We start from the raw sequence: 23,559 nt of genomic DNA on the forward strand, positions 1-23,559 counted from the left end.
ATATAGCGCGGAAAGAAAAAATATATATCTTTTATCGCGCATATATGCGTACATATAAGCATAAAATATATATGAATAATATAAATTATAAACTAAATAATTATAAATAATAAATTAACTCTTTTTACCATCTACGCTTAGAAATATAAACAAAATAAATGCGTTATTGTTAAACACGAATACTATATATATAATAATTATTACATATTTATATAAATATGCTTTCAATTATATATTTTTTTCCTAGAGCCTAGATCTCTCTTCACTTACAATTAGTAAACGTATAAAACTTTTTTATGAAAGTGAGAGATATTGCTATAATAATATATTATGGACATACTATCATAAATCTTATGTAAATTGAGTGTCAGAAAAATAATCCCTCTGATAAGATATTTAATTGCTTTTGAATAACAATTTCTATCACTGTAACAAATATTAATTATACGGTGTTAAAATGTTTGTTGAAAGTAACAAGCAGAATTTGATAGAATTATAAACAGAGAGTATCGATAGAGAATAACGCTTTTATCGTTATTATAACTTTTCCGTACGATAGAAACACATGCTTATGTTTGTAAAAAAATAAAATTGCTATGACAGAAATATATATATATAATGTCTAAACTGTTTCGCTGCGGTGGATTATTAATACAAAACGCGCGTAGCAGACGATAGACGTTCAACCGCGACCGACACTGGACTGCCAAAAGTTTTTCGGATCGTCAGCGCGCATATTCTGCAGAAAAGGTATACATAATCTAAATAACATTACATTAACAATAGAGTATTCTATACGGTCTCTCGTTGCTGATAAAAAAATTGAATGCCTATATATTAGGCGCCTATACGGAGTCCTTTTCGAGCAATATATATGTTAATCGAGCGCCTAAATAAGGCGCCAAAACAGAGTATATATCCTACAAGCAAATTTTTAAAGCGCCAACAGCAATGAAAGAATTTTTTAATAATTTTTAAATAATTAATGAACATACACACAGAAAATATTACTTTGTAAGATTTGAAAAATTATATCTTTTATAAATACAAATGTCACAATCTCACCGGCAATTTCAAACTATGTGTGTGCAGGTCCGAGAAAGATGCAGGAAGCTCGATGTGCCTCGTTTTTTTTGACATTGGTAGTTTTATTAGGCAACTGGCTAATCACGGATGTTAATGCACGTGTAGATGATAAGATGATGCAGATTATTCCTGATGATACTGGGTCTTGTACAGGGCCATTACCGCCATTACAAACAAGGAAGACTTCAACCGGAAGAATCATCAGTTATAGACGTAAGTAAAGAAGCCCATTTATATTAATTAGATCCAAATATGATATACATATAATCTAAAATATTCTAAAAGATACGACGAAAACAAAGTCTAAAAAACACTACAATATCTCATGACAATAATTTATATTTTTTAAACAGTTGATTCGTGGTCTCAGTACGAGAATCCCGAAGAAATTGCAAATAAACGAGAAGGAGATATAAGTAATTTGCCATCGAGAAAAACTCTTACGACGAATAGAAATTTATTATGGCCTAACGGTGTCGTAAAGTACTATGTTAATGCCATCATAGGTGAAACATTTCTCTGACAATTTTAAATTGTATAGAAATATTTCAAAATAAATAATATATAAGCGTTTTTATACATTATCTGTTTCAGTTAATCAACCGAGTAAACTCGATTTACTGCAGAAAGCATTGGGTATTATAATGGCAAACACTTGTGTTAGATTTCAGCGCATTCTAGACTATCGAAGAATTCCGATGAATAATTGGGTCAACATTTCGGGTCATTATCAGGGTTGTTACTGCGATATAGGACGTAGGGACCATGGACCTACGAACATGAACTTAAACGTGGAACAGTGTTTCTGGGAAGTTGGACACTCGATACACGAGATGATGCACGCCCTAGGTGTATATCACGAACACATGAGACCAGATCGAAACAATTACGTCACTATAGTATGGGAAAATATAGTAAAGAGTAAGTAGTATAAAATTTAATAGCCACTCCCTCTTAACATGCAATTAATATTGAATCGAAAATAGGATTAACAACTAAGTCTCTGTTTCCAGAACATGCATACAATTTCAATCTTGCGAATACCAGTGAAGTAACTACTTATGGGTTACCGTACGATTATGATAGTGTAATGCATTACTCGATGACTTCATTCTCTATAAATAGAGATACTCCAACAATAATACCTAAGGTAATTATGCGACAAAGTGTTATAAATATTTTTAAGATATTTTAAAGATAAAATTGTTAATATTTATAATGTCTAATTTGTTGCATCAAATAATATAATATTGTTGATTCAGGATTTTTAATTGAATTAATAATAAAATTCTATTTTTTATAGAATCCTCGTGTGGCGATCGGCCAAAGAGATCACATGTCATTTTACGATATACAGAAATTGTTAATTACTTATAATTGCAAAGCCGGCCCTAGAAGTTTGTTTAATAACCAGCAACTTACAAGAAATTCTTTGTTTCAAAGAGAAAATTTCGTTCGTCTAAAATCACAACAACAAAATAACAAACTTGTGTTTAAAACAGGAGTAGAAATGCAAGTGCCAATATCTAGCATACATAATGCAAAATCACACGAATTAGAAGAAAATATGTTTCAAGATCAATCGGTAGATTTAAATAATTTCGAGTAATTTTTCCTAGATCTGTACACTGTATTCAACCTGATAATTATACAATATTCCGAGAAGAAAAACAAATAGAAGCGATGGAATTTACTATAATGCGGTAGACCTACAGCGTCGTATACATTGTTGATATTTTGTGGGAAATTTTACTCTTTTTATACACACATAAAGTTTTAAACATTCTTACATATAGTGATAATAAATGTCTCTTATGTTTCTTAATGTTATATTACACATGCATAATATGTGTGTGCGATATGTGATATTTGATGTATGTATATATAATTTTATTGATTACACACAAAAAATCAGTAATGACATCTTTAATAAATATTGATTCTAATTTCTGAAGTACCCATCGAAAATATCCTCCAACATCACCAACAGATGTCATTATCTGTACAATTTCAGTAAAGTCACTAGAATTTCAGAACATTTATTGTAAATGACTGAACCATAACCTATCATAACCTAATTTACTTTGACTATTTCTGAATATAAAATTTAACATAAAGTTAATCCAAGTGCAACAAAATCAACAAACACTTCGTATTTGATGAAAGAATTTTAAGTGCTTAATCATAATTTAATTTACTGTGCAAAATACTCGATCAAGAGATTAATATGTCAATAAATATAAGTGATTCCCGTAAACAACAATTGGAGGAGCTAAAGAATTTCACTGATGCAGTTAACAAAGAAATTGCCAATATCGTTGAAACCTTAGGCTGGACAATGGAGAACACAATGGCAAATATTGTAAGCATGATTTTAAATTACTATTATAAAGATATTATTATACTATTTCTTAACTATGATTTATTTACATAGGACACAGAATATTTTACATGTCCATATGATCCATCCCATCAATTAACTGAAGGATCTCTCAATAATCATCTCGTCTCTTGTCAATGGAAAGCTGAAGGTTACGGAAAATTGAATGTCCCATTATCGGAGCCAATTTTATCAACAGATTCCTCGTTTAGTATAAAATTTGGTAAGCAAATTTCAGAGAGTAAATGCTTTATCTTTTAGAAACAGTATGTTATACTACATTCATGAAATGTTTGTTGTAGATGAACACGTGCAAGATGAAATTCTAAGGAAAGCTAAAGAACAAAATCCAGCGATGCAAACTGGTTAGTAAAAACATAGAAAGTATATGCATTTTTATAAATTTCAAATGATGATGGAATTTTTTGCAGCGAGTTATGAGTATTATACTTGGTGTGGAATCAATATATCCTTTTACATATCCTTTACTCAATATTTAGTTATACAAAAGCAATTAAAATGGATATATTGTAATACTTACAATTTAAAATATTTGTGTCATTTTTCTATATAGTAATATAATTGATAAAAACTGAAGCTATTTTTTTTAATTTTTTTAATTGCAAGAAAGCAGTTATGTTTTAATTGTTCTATAATTGTTATAATTTCGAAAAATATGAATTCTTGACACTTGATAATAGGTATAGGTGGGCGGTTAATACCACGTACATCTGATAGACTTCTCACAGATTTCACCAGCGATGAGAGAAAAGCACTATATGATTATGCCATCTCTAATACTGCCAAACCAGACATTGGACAGGACATTGCAGTCATTGATAATTTGTAAGTTTAATATATAATTTATATATATATATATATATATATATATATTTATGTTTAATTTGTATTTATATTTATAAATAACTATCAAAATTATTTCAGAAAACACCAAGAGAAAAAAGACAAGGAATTATCTTTCTTGGAATTGTTAGTACAAGAACGCAATTTGAAAAGACGTAGAGCAAAACATAAAGGTGTTCATACAAATAAGAAATCTCATGTTGAAATACTCAGAGAAGTGATTAATCAACAAATGGAGATGTATACAGATTACATGTGTGAGCAAAATAATTCAGACCATGTTCAAACTACTGAACCAGACGATTCAAATCACGAAACGATGCAAGATAGAACAGAACGTTTATATAAGGCATTTCATACTTCCTCACGAAATTTTGATGATTTGCACTCCAGAGAAAGAAATGACCATTACAATAACAAAAGAGATGATTTAAAAAGAGAGCATTCGGAAGAAAAAAATTATCATCGATCAAGAGACCGAGACCGGCATGAAAAATATTCAGATGAAACATATAGAAAACATAGACATACTGAACATATAAAATCATTCCATTCGAGGGATCGAAAATCACATAAAAAACCTAAACATCGAAGCAGAGACAGACATAAAGATAGACATCGTGAAAAAAAACATAAATCTCAGGATCGTGACAAATCATTGGAAAGACATTCAACACATAGTGATCATAAACGAAAAAAGAAAAATAAAGATTATTAATAAGTAAATTTTAAGAATGAAAAGATAGGTATATTTTAAAAGTTTCATGTATGTCAAGTGAGTCGTAATAGTTATATAATAATCTTGAAATAAATCTAGCATGAATATTATTTATTTAATAAAATATCATTCTCTGTCATTGTCGATCAAATATATTTTTTTAATTATAATTATACTTAAAAATTCCGTTTAGTTTATTGCATCAAATATTTTTTATTTCATATGAAAATAAAAATTTATATACGATTCATATATATTTGATTCATATATATATATTGGATGAGAACTATAATATAATATAATTTAGGTCATTTAGGAAAATATGGGGGTATATCAAGAGAAGAATATCTGCAGGAGTTTTGTCACAAAGAGACAAAATTTGTGTTTCGTAATAGATGGATTTTGAGATGGTACATATTGAGCTATTTCTAGAGTTGCTTAATTTTATATGCTTTTTCTGTCCGCATATAATTAAAAAAATTAATGCGCAAGTATAACAACGCGAACTAGTTCTATAATGCGAAATATAGTTCAGTTTTGTATGCAAGTTAAATTTCAATTAATAATATCATGTTTCAATTTTATTTTTATTTATCATGTTTCTAACATCAACTTTTTGTTAACTTACTGTGTGCGATTAAGCTATATCAATATAACAGTTTCATATTGACATAGAAATTGATCGAATAGATATTATAAATTTTAAAATTATTCGTAATATAAATTTATCGTTAAAGTATGAGTTAAAATAATGAATTGTGTGTTCAATAGTTTTAATAGTTTAGTGACAAAAAATCGATATTACTCTATTTTCGTTACTCCGAGATTGAGCAATTATCTTTATAAATTTGATATTATAAAAAAGAGCAGCATTTTGGACGATATAGTAAAAAATTTGGCTTATCAACCATAGAGAAATACTCATATATATATTCGAGATAAAATCGGTAACAAAATAAAAAAAGTAAAAATAGCAATTAAGTGTTACTCAGAACAAGATGCATATACATCATTTTATCATATAATTTCTTAAATCTTTTTTTATATAAAGTTAACGTATAATTTCTTAACTCTTTTTTCGGAATTGCGCTCTGGTTAATTTCTGGTTTTGAATTAATCTACATATAATGTACATACATACAGATAATGTTATAAGTATATATATATACATGCAATACACTCACCGATACGATGCGTAGCAGCTCTATACAAAGCGTTGATCTATAACATACAAAAACCACAAATTATATATAAAAGTTTTCAAAATAATTAATATTTAAAAAAGTCAATAATGCGCAATGAAACTTTTATTCCTACCGTAAAATATATTTAATAAAATTACGTATAAAAATTATTAAATTTTTTAATAATTTTTTACATCTAAATTTATATAAAATATAATAAAATTTAATTTTTTAAAAGTAAGTTAAATAATTATAAATTGTATAAACAATATTTAAATTATATTTCGTCGAATAAATTAGATATATATATTTAAATATGTATAAAATATGATAAAATATAGTTTTCATATAAAAAATTGTGTGTATTATTATCAGAATTTTATTGTAATTTATTTATTAAAAATTATTAAAAGTTATTAAAAGTTTTGAAAAGTAAAATATGCAAAATCCATCCTTTGCATTATATTATACATACATTAATGTAAAATGAATCGTTATCGCGGAGATGAACGAGTAATTATTATAATTTTGCAAGTAATAAATAATAAACGAAATAAGTTATAATTCTACTTACGACAAGGTTGCTCCGTCGTTGCCCGATGCCACCCCGGGCCTCCTCCTCCTCTCTGCAGAAGACACTTCGAAACACTTGCACTCGCGTTACTTTATTTCATTCGCGACGAGCGGCGACGCCCGGGTTTTAACTATCACAATCTTCGACGCGTAAAACGCGAGAAACGCGAGAGCTTCTTCGCGCACGACCGATGCTCCATTTTCGCGTCGCCGCTTTTTTCAAGGCCAACTTCTCGGAGAGCCTTATCGAACGACGTTGGCGACTTCCCCGCGACGCACTCAGGAGTCGCCGATATTCCCGAATTGACGCTATATTTTATATATACTTTCGAACACGATCTAGAATGCTGCCTTCTAGTGCACTTTTGAATTGTTCATCAACGGTCGCGCGCTCATCGCCGAGCCACGAAAGTACGAGTATTAATTAAATTAGTGTCTTTACGCCGTTAATTATCGTATAACTCCGATCCCGTCGCGTGTATCGACATCGCGATCTCGATCGCACGCGCGAAATTGATCTCGTCGGCCGGGAATCTAAGTGTAACGGTTCGTTTATTACTGGTGCAGGTCAGAGCCAGTTACGGAACGTGCAACACGTCGCGACAAGATGGCCGAGTGGAATGGAGGGGGTCGGCAGCAACCCCCACCACTCCAATTTGGCCATCTTGTCGCGGCGTGTTGCACGTTCCGTAGTCCGTAACTGGCACAGACCACAGACTGGCAATCGCGATATCAGTACACGGGACGCGATCGGATAATTAACTACGTGAAAATACTAATTAATAATCGTACCTTCGTGGATCGACGATGAGCGCGCGACCGTTGTGCATTAGAGGGCAGCATTCTAGATTGTGTTCTGAAATATATTCACCAAAATGCAGCATTTGACCGATCAATCAGAGACCGAGGATCTCTCAGTCCTGATTGGTCAATCGAGCTCTTCGTGCGAGGTAAATATATTTCCGAACACAATCTATAATGCTGCCTTCTACTCTACTGCACTTTTCAATTGTTCGTGATCAACGGTCCGCATGCTCATCGCCGGTCTACGAAAGTACGAGTATTAATTAGTGTCTTTGCACCGTTAATTATCATATAAATCCGATCGCGTCGCGTGTACCGACATCGTGATCGCGATCGCACGTGCAAAATTGATCTCGTCGGCCGGAAATCTCGCGTAACGTGTTCGTTTTCTAGTGGCAATTTCGAGACGCAATACGCCAAGATCGAAGTCGTTTGGTGGCGGCGGGAGGGGGGGAGGGGTAGCGGCGTACGTGCGAGCTCGGCTCGGCGACCCTCTCCCCCCTCCCCCTACATTCCAACTTGGCCATCTTGTCGCGACGTGTTGCGCGTCCCAGAACTGGCACTGACCAGCACCAGTAATAAACGAACCGTCACACGAGATTCACGGCCGACGAGATCAATTTCGCGCGTGCGATCGGGATCGCGATGTCGATACACGCGACGGGATCGGAGTTATACGATAATTAACGGCGTAAAGACACTAATTGATACTCGTACTTTCGTGGCCCGGCGATGAGCGCGCGACCGTTGACCATCAACAATTCAAAAGTGCACTAGAAGGCAGCATTCTAGATCGTGTTCGGAAGTATATATAAAATATAGCGTCAATTCGGGAATATCGGCGACTCCTGAGTGCGTCGCGGGGAAGTCGCCAACGTCGTTCGATAAGGCTCTCCGAGAAGTTGGCCTTGAAAAAAGCGGCGACGCGAAAATAGAGCATCGGTCGTGCGCGAAAAAGCTCTCGCGTTTCTCGCGTTTTACCGAAACGCGTCGAAGATTGTGATAGTTGAAACCCGGACGTCGCCGCTCGTCGCGGCAGCATTCTACATTGTGTTCGGAAATATTGTATATATAAAATATAGTGTGAACGTAGCGCCAATTCGGGAATCGTGGCGACTCCTGAGTTCGTCGCGGGGGAGTTGCCGCATCATCGTCGTTCGATGAGGCCCTCCGATGAGTGGGCCTCCAAAAAAGCAGCGACGTGAAAATGAGCATCTGTTCTATTCACGCGTGAATAAGTTCTCGCGATTCTCGCGTTTTACCGAAACGCGTCGAAAATGTGATATCTAAAATCCGGGCGTCGCCGCGCGTCGCGCGAACGAAAAAAAGTAACGCGAATACAAGTGTTTCGAAGCTTCTACGAGGAGGAGGCCCGGGGTGGCATCGGGCAACGACGGAGCAACCTTGTCGTAAGTAGATTTATAACTTATTTCGTTTATTATTACTTGCAAAATTATAATAATTACTCGTTCATCGGATGTATGAAGTTGGCACCCCTATGCTATGCTATCATAGTTCTGTTAAGAGTTCTGAGTTATTTAGAACCATAGGAAGAGTTCTTGACAATTTTTAAAAATAGTTCCGTTCATTACGATAACGAAAATCAGTTTCAAAAAATAGGGGTGCCAACTTAACATTTTTTTTACACATCGAGTTCCAATAGTTCTGAGCAGAGTTTTAAGGTTCGTTTAAATAGTTATATAGTTTCTGATTATTTTTTGAAAGAGCTCTGCAATTTTTAGATAAACGTACCTTCAATATCGAAGATATTTCTAAAATATCAAGTTCTAATAAAAAACGTTAGTGTTCTGAATCGTACTCGATAAGAAAACAAAAAACGTGAAAACCGCATGGTTGTATCTATTATAGTTTCCGAGATATCGATTTTTATCACTTTTACCACTTTTACGTCGGGCCAGAAATTTAAAGTCGACCTGTCATACGAAAATTTGCGATAACTTTTTATTAATTAATCCTAGCGTTTCGAGCATTAATAGTTATTGATAAAACTCGTGTGGTGCTACCCAAAATTATCAACAAAACTATCGAAACTTAAAAAAAATTTTTATTCATCGGAACATAGAAAAATTTCTGGCCCGACGTAAAAGTGGTAAAAGTGATAAAAATCGATATTTCGGAAACTATAATAAATAGAGACACGCGGTTTCCACGTTTTTTTGTGTTCTATCAATAACTATTAATGCTCCGAGCCTGATTATCAGAACCTTTAAAAAAATTTTTATTTAGCGGGACTTGGAAATTTTTCGACCTTGCAAAAAAATTGTTTAACTGTTCTGATAATGAGGCTTGGAGCATTAATAGTTATTGATAGAACTAGAAAAAACGTGGAAACCGCATGGCTCTATCTATTATAGTTTCCGAAATATCGATTTTTTTCACTTTTACCACTTTTACGTCGGGCCAGAAATTTAAAGTCGACCTGTCATACGAAAATTTGCGATAACTTTTTATTAATCAATCCTAGCGTTTCGAGCATTAATAGTTATTGGTAAAACTCGTATGGTGCTACCCAAAATTATCAACAAAACTATCGAAACTTAAAAAAAATTTTTATTCATCGGAACAGAAAAATTTCTGGCCCGACGTAAAAGTGGTAAAAGTGATAAAAATCGATATTTCGGAAACTATAATAGATAGAGCCACGCGGTTTCCACGTTTTTTCTAGTTCTATCAATAACTATTAATGCTCCGAGCCTGATTATCAGAACCTTTAAAAAAATTTTTATTTAGCGGGACTTGGAAATTTTTCGACCTTGCAAAAAAATTGTTTAACTGTTCTGATAATGAGGCTTGGAGCATTAATAGTTATTGATAGAACTAGAAAAAACGTGGAAACCGCATGGCTCTATCTATTATAGTTTCCGAAATATCGATTTTTTTCACTTTTACCACTTTTACGTCGGGCCAGAAATTTAAAGTCGACCTGTCATACGAAAATTTGCGGTAACTTTTTATTAATCAATCCTAGCGTTTCGAGCATTAATAGTTATTGGTAAAACTCGTGTGGTGCTACCCAAAATTATCAACAAAACTATCGAAACTTAAAAAAAATTTTTATTCATCGGAACAGAAAAATTTCTGGCCCGACGTAAAAGTGATAAAAGTGATAAAAATCGATATTTCGGAAACTATAATAAATAGAGACACGCGGTTTCCACATTTTTTTGTGTTCTATCAATAACTATTAATGCTCCGAGCCTGATTATCAGAACTTTTAAAAATTATTTATTCAGCGGGACATAGAAATTTTTCGACTTGACATTCGAAAATTTGCGATAACTTTTTGAATAATTTTTAATAAATAAATTACAATAAAATTCTGATAATAATACACAATTTTTTTATATGAAAACTATATTTTATACATATTTAAATATATATCTAATTTATTCGACGAAATATAATTTTAATATTGTTTATACAATTTATAATTATTTAACTTACTTATTAAAAATTAAATTTGATTATATTTTATATGAATTTAAATCTAAAAAATTATTAAAAAATTTAATAATTTTTATACGTAATTTTATTAAATATATTTTACGGTAGGAATAAAGGTTTCATTGCGCATTATTCACTTTTTTCAATATCAATTATTTTGAAAACTATTTTATATATAATTCGTGTTTTTTGTATGTTATAGATCAACGCTTTGTACTATAGAGCTCCGCTGCTACGCATCGTATCGGTGAGTGTATTGCATGTATACATATACATATATCATTATCTGTATGTATATACATTACATGTAGATTAATCCAAAACCAGAAATTAACTAGAGCGCAATTCCGAAAAAAGAGTTAAGAAATTATACGTTAACTTTATATAAAAAAAAATTTAAGGAATTATATGATAAAATGATGTATATGCATCCTTGTTCTGAGTAACACTTAATTGCTATTTTAACTTTTTTTATTTTGTTACCGATTTTATCTCGAATATATGAGTATTTCTTTACGGTTGATAAGCCAAAATTTTTACTAAATCGTCCAAAGTTCTGCTCTTTTTTATAATATCAAATTTATAAAGATAATTGCTCAATCTCGGAGTAATGAAAAAAGAGTAATGTCGATTTTTTCTCACTAAACTATTAAAACTATTGAACACACAATTCATTATTTTAATTCATACTTTAACGATAAATTTATATTACGAATATTTTATAATTTATAATATTTATTCGATCAATTTCTATGTCAATATGAAACTTATTGATAGCTTGATCGCACACAGTTAGTTAACAAAAAGTTGATGTTAGAAACAAGATAAATAAAAATAAAATTGAAACATGATATTATTAATTGAAAATTTAACTTGCATACAAAACTGAACTATTTCGCATTATAAAACTAGTTCGCATTAAACTTGCGCATTAATTTTTTTAATTATATGCGGACAGAAAAAAAATATAAAATTAAGCAACTCTAGAAATAGCTCAATATGTACAATCTCAAAATCCATCTATTACGAAACACAAACATTTTGCCTCTTTGTGACAAGACTCCTGCAGATATTCTTCTTGATATATATGTATATATTCCGAAAAGAGAAACAAATAGATGCGAAAGAATTTACTATAATGCGGTAGACTTACAGCGTCGTTAACATTGATGTTTTGTGAGAAATTTTACTTTATTTTTACACACATTTTAAACACAAAATTTTAAACATTCTTACATAGCGATAATTAAACACTTAATTCTGCAGATATTGATATACTGTGGAACAAATGAATAAATTACTTAGCAGTTTTTTATGTTGCAAATTACGAAAAACAAACGAAATATGGAAGTATTTGAGACCTCAATATTGTTCTTAATATTCTTACCTTACTGCATTCCGTGTATATGTATATATTCCGTGTAGCATGCATCCTAAAAATGTCGCTTTTATCAAGCTCATCTTCAAAGTTTTGCATCTCGAACGAAATATTACTCTAAGAAGCAATGTTTTCAAGCCGGGCAAACCATATGTTGTCTTTGGGAAAAATCGTCAAGTGGCGTTTTTTCCTAAAGACAACATATTATTTGCCCGGTTTAAAAACATCTTATATCTTTGTAGATCAAAAAGAAGCTTCATGTAAATTTTGAAGCAAATCGCAAATGATGACGTTAATATAGAAAATGAATTCTTATATACAAGTATTCAGTTACACACGCGTGTCGAAGCCCGACAGAGCGCAACGTGTTGTGTTGTAAATCGACGCGATCTGTCTTTATCTCTATAAACGTTTATTACGTTAACATTGACTCATTTAATTGTCGTATCATGTATTTCAATACTAATCTTTTCAATTTAAGTTTTGTTTTAGTTCCTGTATGCGTTTTATTAATTATAAACTGATATGCATATACATGCAGGGTATCAGTAAAGTTTTTAATACATCGCAATTTTTTATATAATTATATAAAATTTAGTCGATAAGTGGAGTTGTATAAATATTAAAATCGTTATTTAAAAAAGAGAATAGAAAGGACAAGGGTTTTCTTAGCATATGTATTAATGTGTACATATGACAAAAAAAAATTTGTTAACTTGACTAAACCTTTCAACTAAATTACTCTTTTGTTAATTGAACATGTATTAGTATTTAAGTGAAATATACGTTTTGTTAGATTTAATATGTTATATTTAATTTAAATATTTCTGTATGTTCAATTAACAAAATAATACTTAGTTGAAAGGTTTAGTCAAGTTAACAAATTTCCTTTCAGTGTAATTAATCCGCGAGAATTATCGCTTGCCAATAATCATAATCATTTTATTCTCATAGTTTAATTGAAAAATCGTGGTTTAGGAGATGCATGTGATCTGCATGGCACGTGCATTTAACGATTTATCGACGAATTTTATGACCTAAATAATACACGCGGAAAAAAAAATCGATCGAAAAATCTGCGCGGAGTCATCGAGCGATGACCATAATAATCCAAAATCGTTCAATCCAATAGAAAAATCTAAATTTATTTCACTCGTAAAACATCTCATTTTATTGGTGAAACATCGCGTCTTGTTGGCGTTTCGAATTTTCTTCTTTCTATCCTTTTCATTCTTCGTCGCGTCTCATTTTTTTTATTCGCGTCCACGCGGACTCGAGCTCGAGCGACTTTTTTTCTTGCATCTTTCTCTATTCCCTTTCTTCCGTCTTTCTTGCGCTTATCTTGGCTGCTTTCGCGAGAAAATCAAAATGATCCTGTGCTGTGATTGGTCAAATCTGAAATTTCACTGAATATCATTCAGTTCAATTTAAATGAAATTCAGTGAAATTTCAGATTTGACCAATCACAGCACATGATCATTTTGATTTTCTCGCGAAAGCAGCCCTTATCTCTTAAGGCTCATTCAGATAGGACGCGTCAAGCGTCAAGCAGCGAGCAGCAATCATTCAACAACCAATAAGCGAGGTAATATTAGCAATGGCGTAAAAAATATTGCCTCGCTTATTGGTTGCTGCTCGCTGCTTGACGCTTGACGCGTCCTATCTGAATGAGCCTTTAGTCCTTATATGGCACGCTCGGCGAGCGAGCACCGGCTCGGCTTCGGTTCTTCGATAGGTAAACAAAAATTGAAACTCGATATGCCGACATTTTTTTTCACAATTTTCAATGGTTTTAGGTATCGTACATCGCATCTCGAGGTTTGAAATTACATGTCGAGCTGTCATCGATTTTCTTATCGCGGAGATTTTTGGCTTTTAGTTACTCGTACAAATTCGTACATGTACTTAAACACGCGAATATATATCGTGTAGTTTCGAGCATTTTCTACGAGTGTAGGAAATAAATGTATACACATCTTTTAATGTATCAAATCTTTTACTAAATCATCATATAAGTATTGCTCATTTTTATATCAAATTTATTAAAATAATTGCTCAATCTCGGAGTATAATGAAAAAAGAATAATGTCGATTTTTTGTCACTAAACTATTAAAACCATTGAACACACAGTTCATTATTTTAATTCATACTTTAACGATAAATTTATATTACGAATATTTTATAATTTATAATATTTATTCGATCAATTTCTATGTCAATATGAAACTGTTATTGATAGCTTAATCGCACACAGTTAGTTAAGAAAAAGTTGATGTTAGAAACAAGATAAATAAAAATAAAATTGAAACATGATATTATTAATTGAAATTTAACTTGCATACAAAACTGAACTATATTTCGCATTATAGAACTAGTTCGCGTTGTATTATACTTGCGCATTAATTTTTTTAATTATATGCATACAGAAAAAGCATATAAAATTAAGCAACTCTAGAAATAGTTCAATATGTACAATCTGAAAATCCATCTATTACGAAACCCAAACATTTTGTCTCTTTGTGACAAAACTCCTGCAGATATTCTTCTTGATATATATATTCCGAAAAGAAAAACAAATAGAAGCGAAGGAATTTACTATAATGCAGTAGATTTACAGCGTCGTATACATTGATGTTTTGTGGGAAATTTTACTCTTTTTTTACACACATAAAATTTTAAACATTCTTACATAGCGATAATTAAACACTTAATTCTGCAGATATTGATATACTGTGGAACAAATGAATAAATTACTTAGCAGTTTTTTTATGTTGCAAATTACGAAAAACAAACGAAATATGGAAGTATTTGAGACCTCAATATTGTTCTTAATATTCTTACCTTACTGCATTCCGTGTAGTATGCATCCTAAAAATGTCGCTTTTATCAAGCTCATCTTCAAAGTTTTGCATCATGGTCTCGAACGAAATATTACCCTAAGAAGCAATTAGCGGAGGCAGGATTTTTATTCCATAGGTTTAGATCAGATATGTTTTTATTGCGACTTATGTTTGATAGATTTGGATGACAACGATAATCCCTGGGAAAAGTAATATTTTTGGAATCGTAAATGCTTTTATATACTCGAAAGGTCTATATTAACGTCATCACCTCCGATTTGCTGCAAAATTGACAGGAAGCTTATTTTTGATCTACAAAGATATATGATGTTTTTAAGCCGGGCAAACAATATGTTGTCTTTAGGGAAAAACGCCACTTGATGATTTTTCTCAAAGACAACATATTGTTTGCCCGGCTTGAAAACATCATATATCTTAATTGTAGACTAAAAAGAAGCTTCATGTAAATTTTGAAGCAAATCGGAAGTGATGGCGTTAATATAGAAATTTACCTAAAGTAGTAATAAACTGTAAGGATTTTAGGTAATACCGAAGGAGAGCTTTCGTCCTTTCCGATTTTCCGAAACTTTACAATATTGTGTATTTTTGTGCGTAAAACACGAATCTGTAAATTAAAATTCGCCCCCCCCCCCCCCCCTACCGTAACTTTTTTCCTACTTATGGGCAACAATTTTAATTTACATATTCGTGTTTTACGCATAATAATAGAGAATATAAAATTTCTGCAAAATCAGAAAGGACGGAGCTCTTCTTTAGTTTTAGTATTACCGGATTTGTTTGCTAGAATTTTGGTACGTATAGTTATAGAAAAAAGAAAGAAAGTTGCGTATGCATTTACTTTTATATGACTACATACTTAGTTAATTCCGCGTTCTTAAACGTCATGTAAGATCAGGAATTTAAAAGGATCCTTGGTAAGTTTAAAAAGTTTCCAGTGGGTGTACGTAAGAAACTAGGTTACTGCAACAGGTGGGTACTAAAGTAAATATACGCACATTACGTCCACTCTTTAGGAATCCTGACGCGATTTGATTATCTTGATGATTAATGTATAATTTATAATGACTAGCGCTACGACATGTGTATAATATAAGGAATAACTTTCCAATTGATAGATGCAAATGACGTTTCAAAATTCAAAAAATTTAGATGCAGACACAAATATTTTTTAATTTATATTTTCATACTCTTATAATTTATATTTTTTCTCTCTTTGTTCATATTAAATTTTTCTTTACTTTGATGCCTCTTTAGAACCTCAATAATTTGTTGAAGAATTTGTTTTGTATCTACACGCTTTCTTCATAATAAATTCATTGATTAATCTGGAGTCAATTTTATTTTAATAAAAAATCGAGTCAATATAACTTAAAAACAATAATTTGTAAACAATTAAAAATCAAGTTTCTGTTTTACAAACTGAATTTCAAATATAATTTTAAATGCAAATAAATAAGCAATATTTAATCTTTATTTTCATGTAAATTTTATTTTGATAATTTTAATTGAAAATTAAAAAACTATTTAAAAAGATATTTATACATCCACTTGCGTGCGAAAACCTTCGATGAGAAACAATTGCTACGTTATCGGTAAATGGAAGGAAATGTAATAAATCTGCGACACATTTTGCGATTTGTATCATACCGCATAAATTATATAAATGTGCAATATATCACTGATTACTATCCAAACCATCACGCGTAAAGAGTCAGGAGGCGTCTCCCGCGCGAAAAGTTGTTTAATAGAAAGACATTATCGCGATGGAATAACGACGATTATGCAAAACTTTGGGATCGGTTCAGCGAGTGTAATTCGAAGGATAAATTAACCGAGCGCGAAGCATTATCAACCTGTATTGCTATAATTTATGACTACTAATTAAAGGGTTTAAGGGAGAGAATCACCGTTCCGATTTGCACGCTTCTGCCACCCTATGAAGCTTTGGAAACTTTAAGCGACAAACAGGTCTCATTAAGATAGAGAAGCACCGACTTCTAATACGCGCAAATCATCTCGTACTTATATATATATATATATATATCATGCACATAAACAAAAAAAAGAATAATCGTATAATCGTAGAAAATAGGAAGGGGAAATCAACTATTCGAATCGTTTCGAATCGGTTGTTATAGGACTCAACTGATTGCGATCACGTCATCGCGCGGAATATCGGTCGTAAATTACCGAAAGAATGATTGGCACAAACGACGAGATTAATTCGCTCGCGGGGATTAAACGCCGAGGGCGTCGGGGACGAGTGATTTTGAATTAGTCGGCCGGCTTATATACGTACACTCGTATACACACAAGCGAATGACTGATCGATGAAATATACGCGGGACGCGAGAGATGTCGGGGATATAAATACAAGACGGCGATAAAGTACAGTCTTCGACACAGAGGTTGCGACACTTTTTTTAAAAATGATTTTATATAAATATGCAGTAAAATTCAGGATCCGAATCATTGTCATGTGCTTATGCGCGATAAATGATCATGATGTCAAATTTGCGGATAGTGTGTAATATAAATTTAAATGTCATGGATAATTTATAATAAATAAACATTAAATTCAATAAATATAAATAAGTGTCGCAACCTCACTGACCACGACTGTACACATCGGAGAACAATTGATTGTTATTCTTGTGTGCATACGTGGAATACGTCAGGCGGGACTCTAATCAAAGAGCCGCGCGTGTCGAATCCATCGGAACGCGAAGGCGTCAAGCGAAGCGACGAGGCAGCTTCGCCGATTGTTCATCACGCTTTCGTTGCGTGTTATATGTTATATCGCACGACAATCGTGCGTATAATTCACTCGGAGTGGCTTCGGGGCGCGGAATTACGTCGCGACAACGCGTTTGTTCGGCCGATAGCTTATCCAAGGCATTGACGGCTACGAGACGTTGATACACTTGATTTAGGCCGGCCCCGGACGGATACGGCCATTCGTCAAATATTCCATCGACGCGAATGATCGGCGTTTAATCTCTCGTAGCACCGATGGTCGCACAGTGTGTGAGAGATTGTCTTTTCTGTGTTTTTAGATTACACATGTCACGTTTGTGATATGAAAGTTTTTTGTGTCAAGATATAAAATAATTTTCAGACTTATAGTTGGTAGAGAGTGTAGACTCTGCTTCACATTGTGCTACAATAGATATTACCATGATTAACGTGGACATTACACTGCATATGATGATAAAATATTTCACATTAATAAAATTTTAGTAAAATTGTTAAGTTATGTGCCACGAAAGGTTTAGCTATTTCCATACAATTGCAAACGTATTTATTTATTAAAAATATAGAGAACGAACACACAAATGCTTCATATTTATTTAATAAATTTTGTTTTTGTCATATTCAATAATGGAATTATCACGTTGATATGAATTATTACATTGTCATACGCGTCACATGATCTATACAATGCATTACCTATCTCGGCTTGACAAGTACTGGGCGAGTGGTTGCATTTAGATATGCACTGTAAGCTGCTAATGCACCAGATAAACATTCAACAAATGTTTAGAGACGGTTTGCCGAATATTGCAATACGAATCAAATAATTTGCATGCGATAAATGCGGATGTTCCGATGCTAATGTATCGTTACATACAGTTATCAATATTGATCAATACTTGGCACAATTGAACACATTGTTTGGATGTAATATAAATATGTTATGAAGATTTGATGCGCAATTTATAAATGAAGATACAAGTGAACATTATATGACAAATCAACGCCTTGACGCGATTAATATTTTAATTTTTAATTGAAACGTATAGATCTTAGATATTGTGCTAATTTTAATTAGTCGGGCTTATTTTTTATTAAACGTTTAACAGAAATTGATAAGATTTTCTAAAAACGGCCCCTGTCTCTCAACTTTATACGAGTAATATTATTTGAATGCTTAATAATTAATCTTAAAATTTGACTATGCTCTCACTATCATTTTAAGACTTAAGAAGAATATTCCGTGCCACGTATTAAATAATAAAAGTAGATAAGTATAGTATAAGTAAAGTAGATTAAATATAAGAGGGTTGAGAGAGAGAGAGAGAAAAAGAGAGACAGAGTGAAAACCGCCATTTCCGCAACGACACGATTCTCGCCAAAATCATAAAATCATAATTTAAGAAGGATCATAATGCTACAACAACCGAATCGCGAGGGTAAACTTCTGCATCAATGTAGCGAGTCAGCTAGAAAGAACATCCGAAGGAGAGGGAACTTGGCCATTTCGTTGTAAGCCGTCATTAACAGATACTTAGAATGCACGCGAAGGGCGGAAAGTATAGATGACACGATGTACTCGCACCTGCGTGCACCATTAAAACGCACTATTAAATATTAACGGAGACCTTTATGAGGCCGTAATACGCTCAACGGCTCGTAGCTCGCTGCTAACAACGTCGGTACCTTCTTCTCGAGCAACGCTGAGGAACTCGAAATAGCTCCTGTTCATCGACATGAACTTCCGATGCCTTCCGTGAAACCGTCATAAGATCCGGTCTGCCGCTGCAAATATGCAAGATAAGTTTGACCCGCGAAAATTTATCTTTCAATCACGATCGTGTATTATTCAGAGCAACATATATATATATTATACTATAATATAATACAATAACTTTCCGAAAACCGAGAAGTGGGATTTCTTGTGTAGGAAATATTAAAAAATTAGAATTTTATATATTTTTTATCTTTTTGTGAGAGTAGTGATGGAATAATAATTCAAACTGAACAATCTCTGAAGCGCGTGTATGTGTGATATATGTGTACATATAATTTTTTAATATTTTAACAAATTAATAATCGTTCTAAAAGTTTACAAATAATCAATCATTTAACTTCTCTCTCATCAGAGAGAAAAGATGCGTGTATAAAGTCTATACATTTTTCAAAGTTATTTTTGCGTCGAGTTAAATCATATGCAGATTTCTTAGTTAAACGTTGCTTGTGGTTTTTTGTCTCATTAATTCGCTAAATGAAGCGCAACGAACTTCTTTACGCACAATCAATCTCACGCTTGGAAGAATTCGCCGCGAGCAAATCTTGAAAGTGCATCACGCGATAGGTAACTACGAGGCACACCTTAACGAAGAGAGTGTAAAAGTTTTAACACGTTCTGCGGCGGACATCGTGGTAAATAAAATTGAACAATCCTTCCAATCTGCCTTAGATTTTTATTACTCGCAGAAACTTGGCAACCTCCTTCTCGCCGCGCACAAAGTTTGGAATCCCTCTGTCGAGGAGAGGCGAGGAGAGGACCTTGTGTGCCGAGCGAGAATTCGTCGGGAAAAGTCATTCTGTTCGTTTCTCCGCGGGGTAAAGGACGACGACGCGGTGAATCGCACTGTCGACGATGCTGAGGGGGGTGCGAAAGGGAAAAGTCCACCCTCTCTATGCGGTATAAGCCGCCGGCGGCTCTCCGTATCGTTCGATAAGCCCTGAGCCCTCGGCGCGGTGTGGGTCCACACGGCACAAAGGCCTAATTACCCATAAATTCGCTGATTTACGGCGGTCTAGAAATGTAAATATGAAATATGAAAATGAGGACGGCGGTAATAAAAGTGATGTACGGGGCTCCGTAGGGTCGTTCATGAAGGCGTCCATCATCGTGCTTGACGGGCTTCTTTGTCTGGTAGCGGCAGTCGAGAGCCATTTCGCTCTCTCGTCTCTCTCTCCCTCTCCCTCTCCCTCTCCCTCTCTCTCTCATATCCTCGCGACTCTCTTCCGCGACTCGCTCTATCTCGCTCTTTCATTCATTCTGTACTCCTTCTGCCCGCGCTCACCCTTGTCCCTTGCCTCTCTGCCCTCTCATCGGAGACGCCGACGGAAACATCCGCGCGATTCGCACGCGAATTTGGTTCTCTCACGGCGAAAAGGCACTTTGTCTTGCCTTTTGTAGCTGTCGTTTTGATTCACGGCAGCTAGTGATTCTTCTTTTCTTCTATTCGAAGAGAAGTCGGGAATACTCGCGGCCGCGCTCGATTTATCGTCGCGAAAATTGTTGTGACTTTAACGATCGCTCCTAATTAATGTGTCAATAACTGACTGTTGGTTTTCCCCTGTCGATTTTCTAAAAAGATACAAGTCGTTTCGTTACAGATACAAGACGAATAATAACTCTAGACTATAATTTTGCTAATGAGTTAATTAATTCACCGCGATAAATATGCATTAAATAATGTTTATACGACTCATCAAATTATATTCGTCAAAAAAATAAATCCAAAGAGGGCTATGCTCTCATGATGACGGTTTTAATGAACGCTCTTTCCAGGAGAGGCCACGTTAAAACTGAAATCCGGTTCTTTCGATAATGTGCGTTCGAACTGACAGTATTCGTTTGCAGATACGTTTCTTTGCATAATTTCACTTTAATTAAAGCCGCCGCTATTGACTCGAAGCAGCGTGAATTCGTGGGAATTGCAATGTTTGCACGCTATTCGCTCAACGTTTTTGCGTTATTTTTTTGCTACGCCATTTGTTGGGATGCAAACAACCTTCTTTTGGACATTCCGAAAAGATCGTTACACAGGTGAAGGAAATAGCAGATATAGTTACGTTGAAGCTGCTGTAATTTCATTTATTTGTATCCGTTATAGCGATCCTTATTACTTGATATGCGAAAGAATATTAAAACATTTATGAAGAAATTAACATTTAAAATTGTAGTCATTTAATGTGTTGTATGTATATAAAAGATGAATAAGAAATAATAATATTATTAAAAAATATAAAATAATAAGCATATCTCAAAATAAGACGAATATTTGCAAATGTATATCTTGAGAGAAAGACACAAAATAAAAAATATTTTGCTACGATTGCATCGAATATGTAAAATGATGATAATCTTTACACAAGTCAAAAAAGATGAGAGGTAGATTTTCAACACATATATCGATAAACGTACATATATTTGTTTCCAAACATCTTGAAAAAGAAAAAAAAAGGTTTTTTCTCATCTTTCATAAATCATGTGCAACTGTTTCTCTTTTATAGAATAAAGAATAGAAAAATCTTCAAAAATATCTTGCCTTCTCTCTCTCTCTCTCTCTCTCTCTCTCTCTCTCTCTCTCTCTCTCTCTCTCTCTCTCTCTCTCTCTCTCTCTCTCTGTATGATATCTAATTAAATAATATACTGTAGAATTGGAGAAAAAAGTATATGTGATTAAATATTGATTTTATCTTTGGTAAATTTCTATATTAACGTCATCATCTCCGATTTGCTTCAAAATTTACAGGAAGCTTCTTTTTGGTCTACAAAGATATATGATGTTTTTAAGTCGGGCAAATAATATGTTGTCTTTAGGGAAAAACGCCACTTGACGGATTTTTCCCGAAGACAACATATTGTTTGTCTGGCTTGAAAATATCATATATCTAATTGTAAATTTTGAAGCAAATCGGAAGTGATGAACGTTAATATAGAAATTTAATATAGAAACCCTACTTTATATTCGACGAGTTTGAATTAGATCGAGTCGCGAGTAGAAAAATCAATAATCTTTTCTAATCATGCATACTATTGTCGTATTTCAATAATTAAATTCAATGTTTCGAATCCAGTTACCCCTCGAACGATTGCACCCTTCCTGTGTGAAGTGGTTTTCGGGATATGTTTCAAGATGTCGTGACGATGCAGATGACGTGGTGGAAATTGCGCGCCAAAAAGTGTGCCATATCGTAAATATCTTTCGACAGGTCGAGATCGTAAAATTCCGAGTTATTTGTGTTTATGAACGTAGAACTAGTCATTGATTTAATTGGTTGATTTCGGTTTACACATAGTGATATTGTGATCATTTGTATATGGTGTGTTTGTCTATCCGGCATCCGGATTCAGAGATAATCGAGACAAGCGATTCTGTGGAATGACGACGAGGTCTTAAGTATGTACGATTAGAAATAAAAACAATAATCGCTCTTTAATATATATAATATCCGAAAGACTGGAAGCAAATGGTTTTCTAGTATATATATGTATCTCAAACTATATAATCATAACCAATTGTGTGAAATTAAGTAATGAATTAATGTGCGAAAAGAAAATTCCACAACAAAAAATTATAAATATAATCGTAAAATTTAAAAATATTTATTAATCAAAACTTGCGCAGTTTGAAAAAAAAATATTTTGTCGCGTTTATCAGCTGTATCCGGTTTGATAATTTTGTTCGCTCAGAATAACGATACTCTACCATTGATTCCGCGAGAG

General features: G+C 33.2%; 3 protein-coding genes across 7 annotated transcripts in view; all 3 read left to right on the plus strand.

The window, feature by feature from the left end:
• Positions 1 to 659: 659 nt before the first annotated feature.
• Positions 660 to 3,073, plus strand: LOC145946581 (hatching enzyme 1.2-like). Its single transcript, XM_083056280.1, has 6 exons — positions 660 to 750; positions 1,093 to 1,299; positions 1,440 to 1,592; positions 1,681 to 2,007; positions 2,100 to 2,236; positions 2,390 to 3,073. The coding sequence occupies exons 2-6, from the start codon at positions 1,104 to 1,106 to the stop codon at positions 2,693 to 2,695; spliced, it is 1,119 nt and encodes a 372-aa protein (XP_082912406.1). The 5' UTR covers positions 660 to 750; positions 1,093 to 1,103; the 3' UTR covers positions 2,696 to 3,073.
• Positions 3,074 to 3,126: 53 nt separating this feature from the next.
• On the plus strand, positions 3,127 to 5,158 carry LOC145946580 (U11/U12 small nuclear ribonucleoprotein 48 kDa protein). The gene is made up of 5 exons (XM_083056279.1): positions 3,127 to 3,448; positions 3,521 to 3,689; positions 3,769 to 3,831; positions 4,168 to 4,312; positions 4,412 to 5,158. Exons 1-5 carry the CDS (start codon positions 3,314 to 3,316, stop codon positions 5,046 to 5,048), a joined length of 1,149 nt encoding a protein of 382 aa, XP_082912405.1. The 5' UTR covers positions 3,127 to 3,313; the 3' UTR covers positions 5,049 to 5,158.
• Positions 5,159 to 8,318: 3,160 nt separating this feature from the next.
• Positions 8,319 to 23,559, plus strand: part of LOC145946583 (uncharacterized) — a 216,595-nt gene continuing 201,354 nt past the window's right edge. For 4 of the 5 annotated variants that reach the window (XM_083056282.1, XM_083056285.1, XM_083056286.1 and 1 more), the window contains exons 1-2: positions 8,319 to 9,018; positions 11,277 to 11,321. The gene's annotated coding sequence lies outside the window, so the exon portion shown is untranslated. Of the gene's footprint in view, positions 9,019 to 11,188; positions 11,322 to 23,559 lie in introns of those variants that run through there. The other variant, XM_083056283.1, reaches the window with a different exon arrangement.

Source organism: Prenolepis imparis, unplaced genomic scaffold (genome assembly GCF_030444845.1).
Source record: "Prenolepis imparis isolate NDT839.2.m4 unplaced genomic scaffold, iyPreImpa1.0 SCAF_17, whole genome shotgun sequence".
Classification (NCBI taxonomy): domain Eukaryota; kingdom Metazoa; phylum Arthropoda; class Insecta; order Hymenoptera; family Formicidae; genus Prenolepis; species Prenolepis imparis.

Excerpts from the sequence above, each read along its gene's own strand:
- LOC145946581 (XM_083056280.1), top strand. The coding sequence starts at position 1,104 with ATGCAGGAAGCTCGATGTGCCTCGTTTTTTTTGACATTGGTAGTTTTA. Across the intron at positions 1,300-1,439 it reads AAGAATCATCAGTTATAGAC|TTGATTCGTGGTCTCAGTAC; the intron begins GTAAGTAAAGAA and ends TTTTTTAAACAG. Across the intron at positions 2,237-2,389 it reads CTCCAACAATAATACCTAAG|AATCCTCGTGTGGCGATCGG; the intron begins GTAATTATGCGA and ends TATTTTTTATAG.
- LOC145946580 (XM_083056279.1), top strand. The coding sequence starts at position 3,314 with ATGTCAATAAATATAAGTGATTCCCGTAAACAACAATTGGAGGAGCTA. Across the intron at positions 3,832-4,167 it reads AAATCCAGCGATGCAAACTG|GTATAGGTGGGCGGTTAATA; the intron begins GTTAGTAAAAAC and ends ACTTGATAATAG. Across the intron at positions 4,313-4,411 it reads ATTGCAGTCATTGATAATTT|AAAACACCAAGAGAAAAAAG; the intron begins GTAAGTTTAATA and ends AAATTATTTCAG.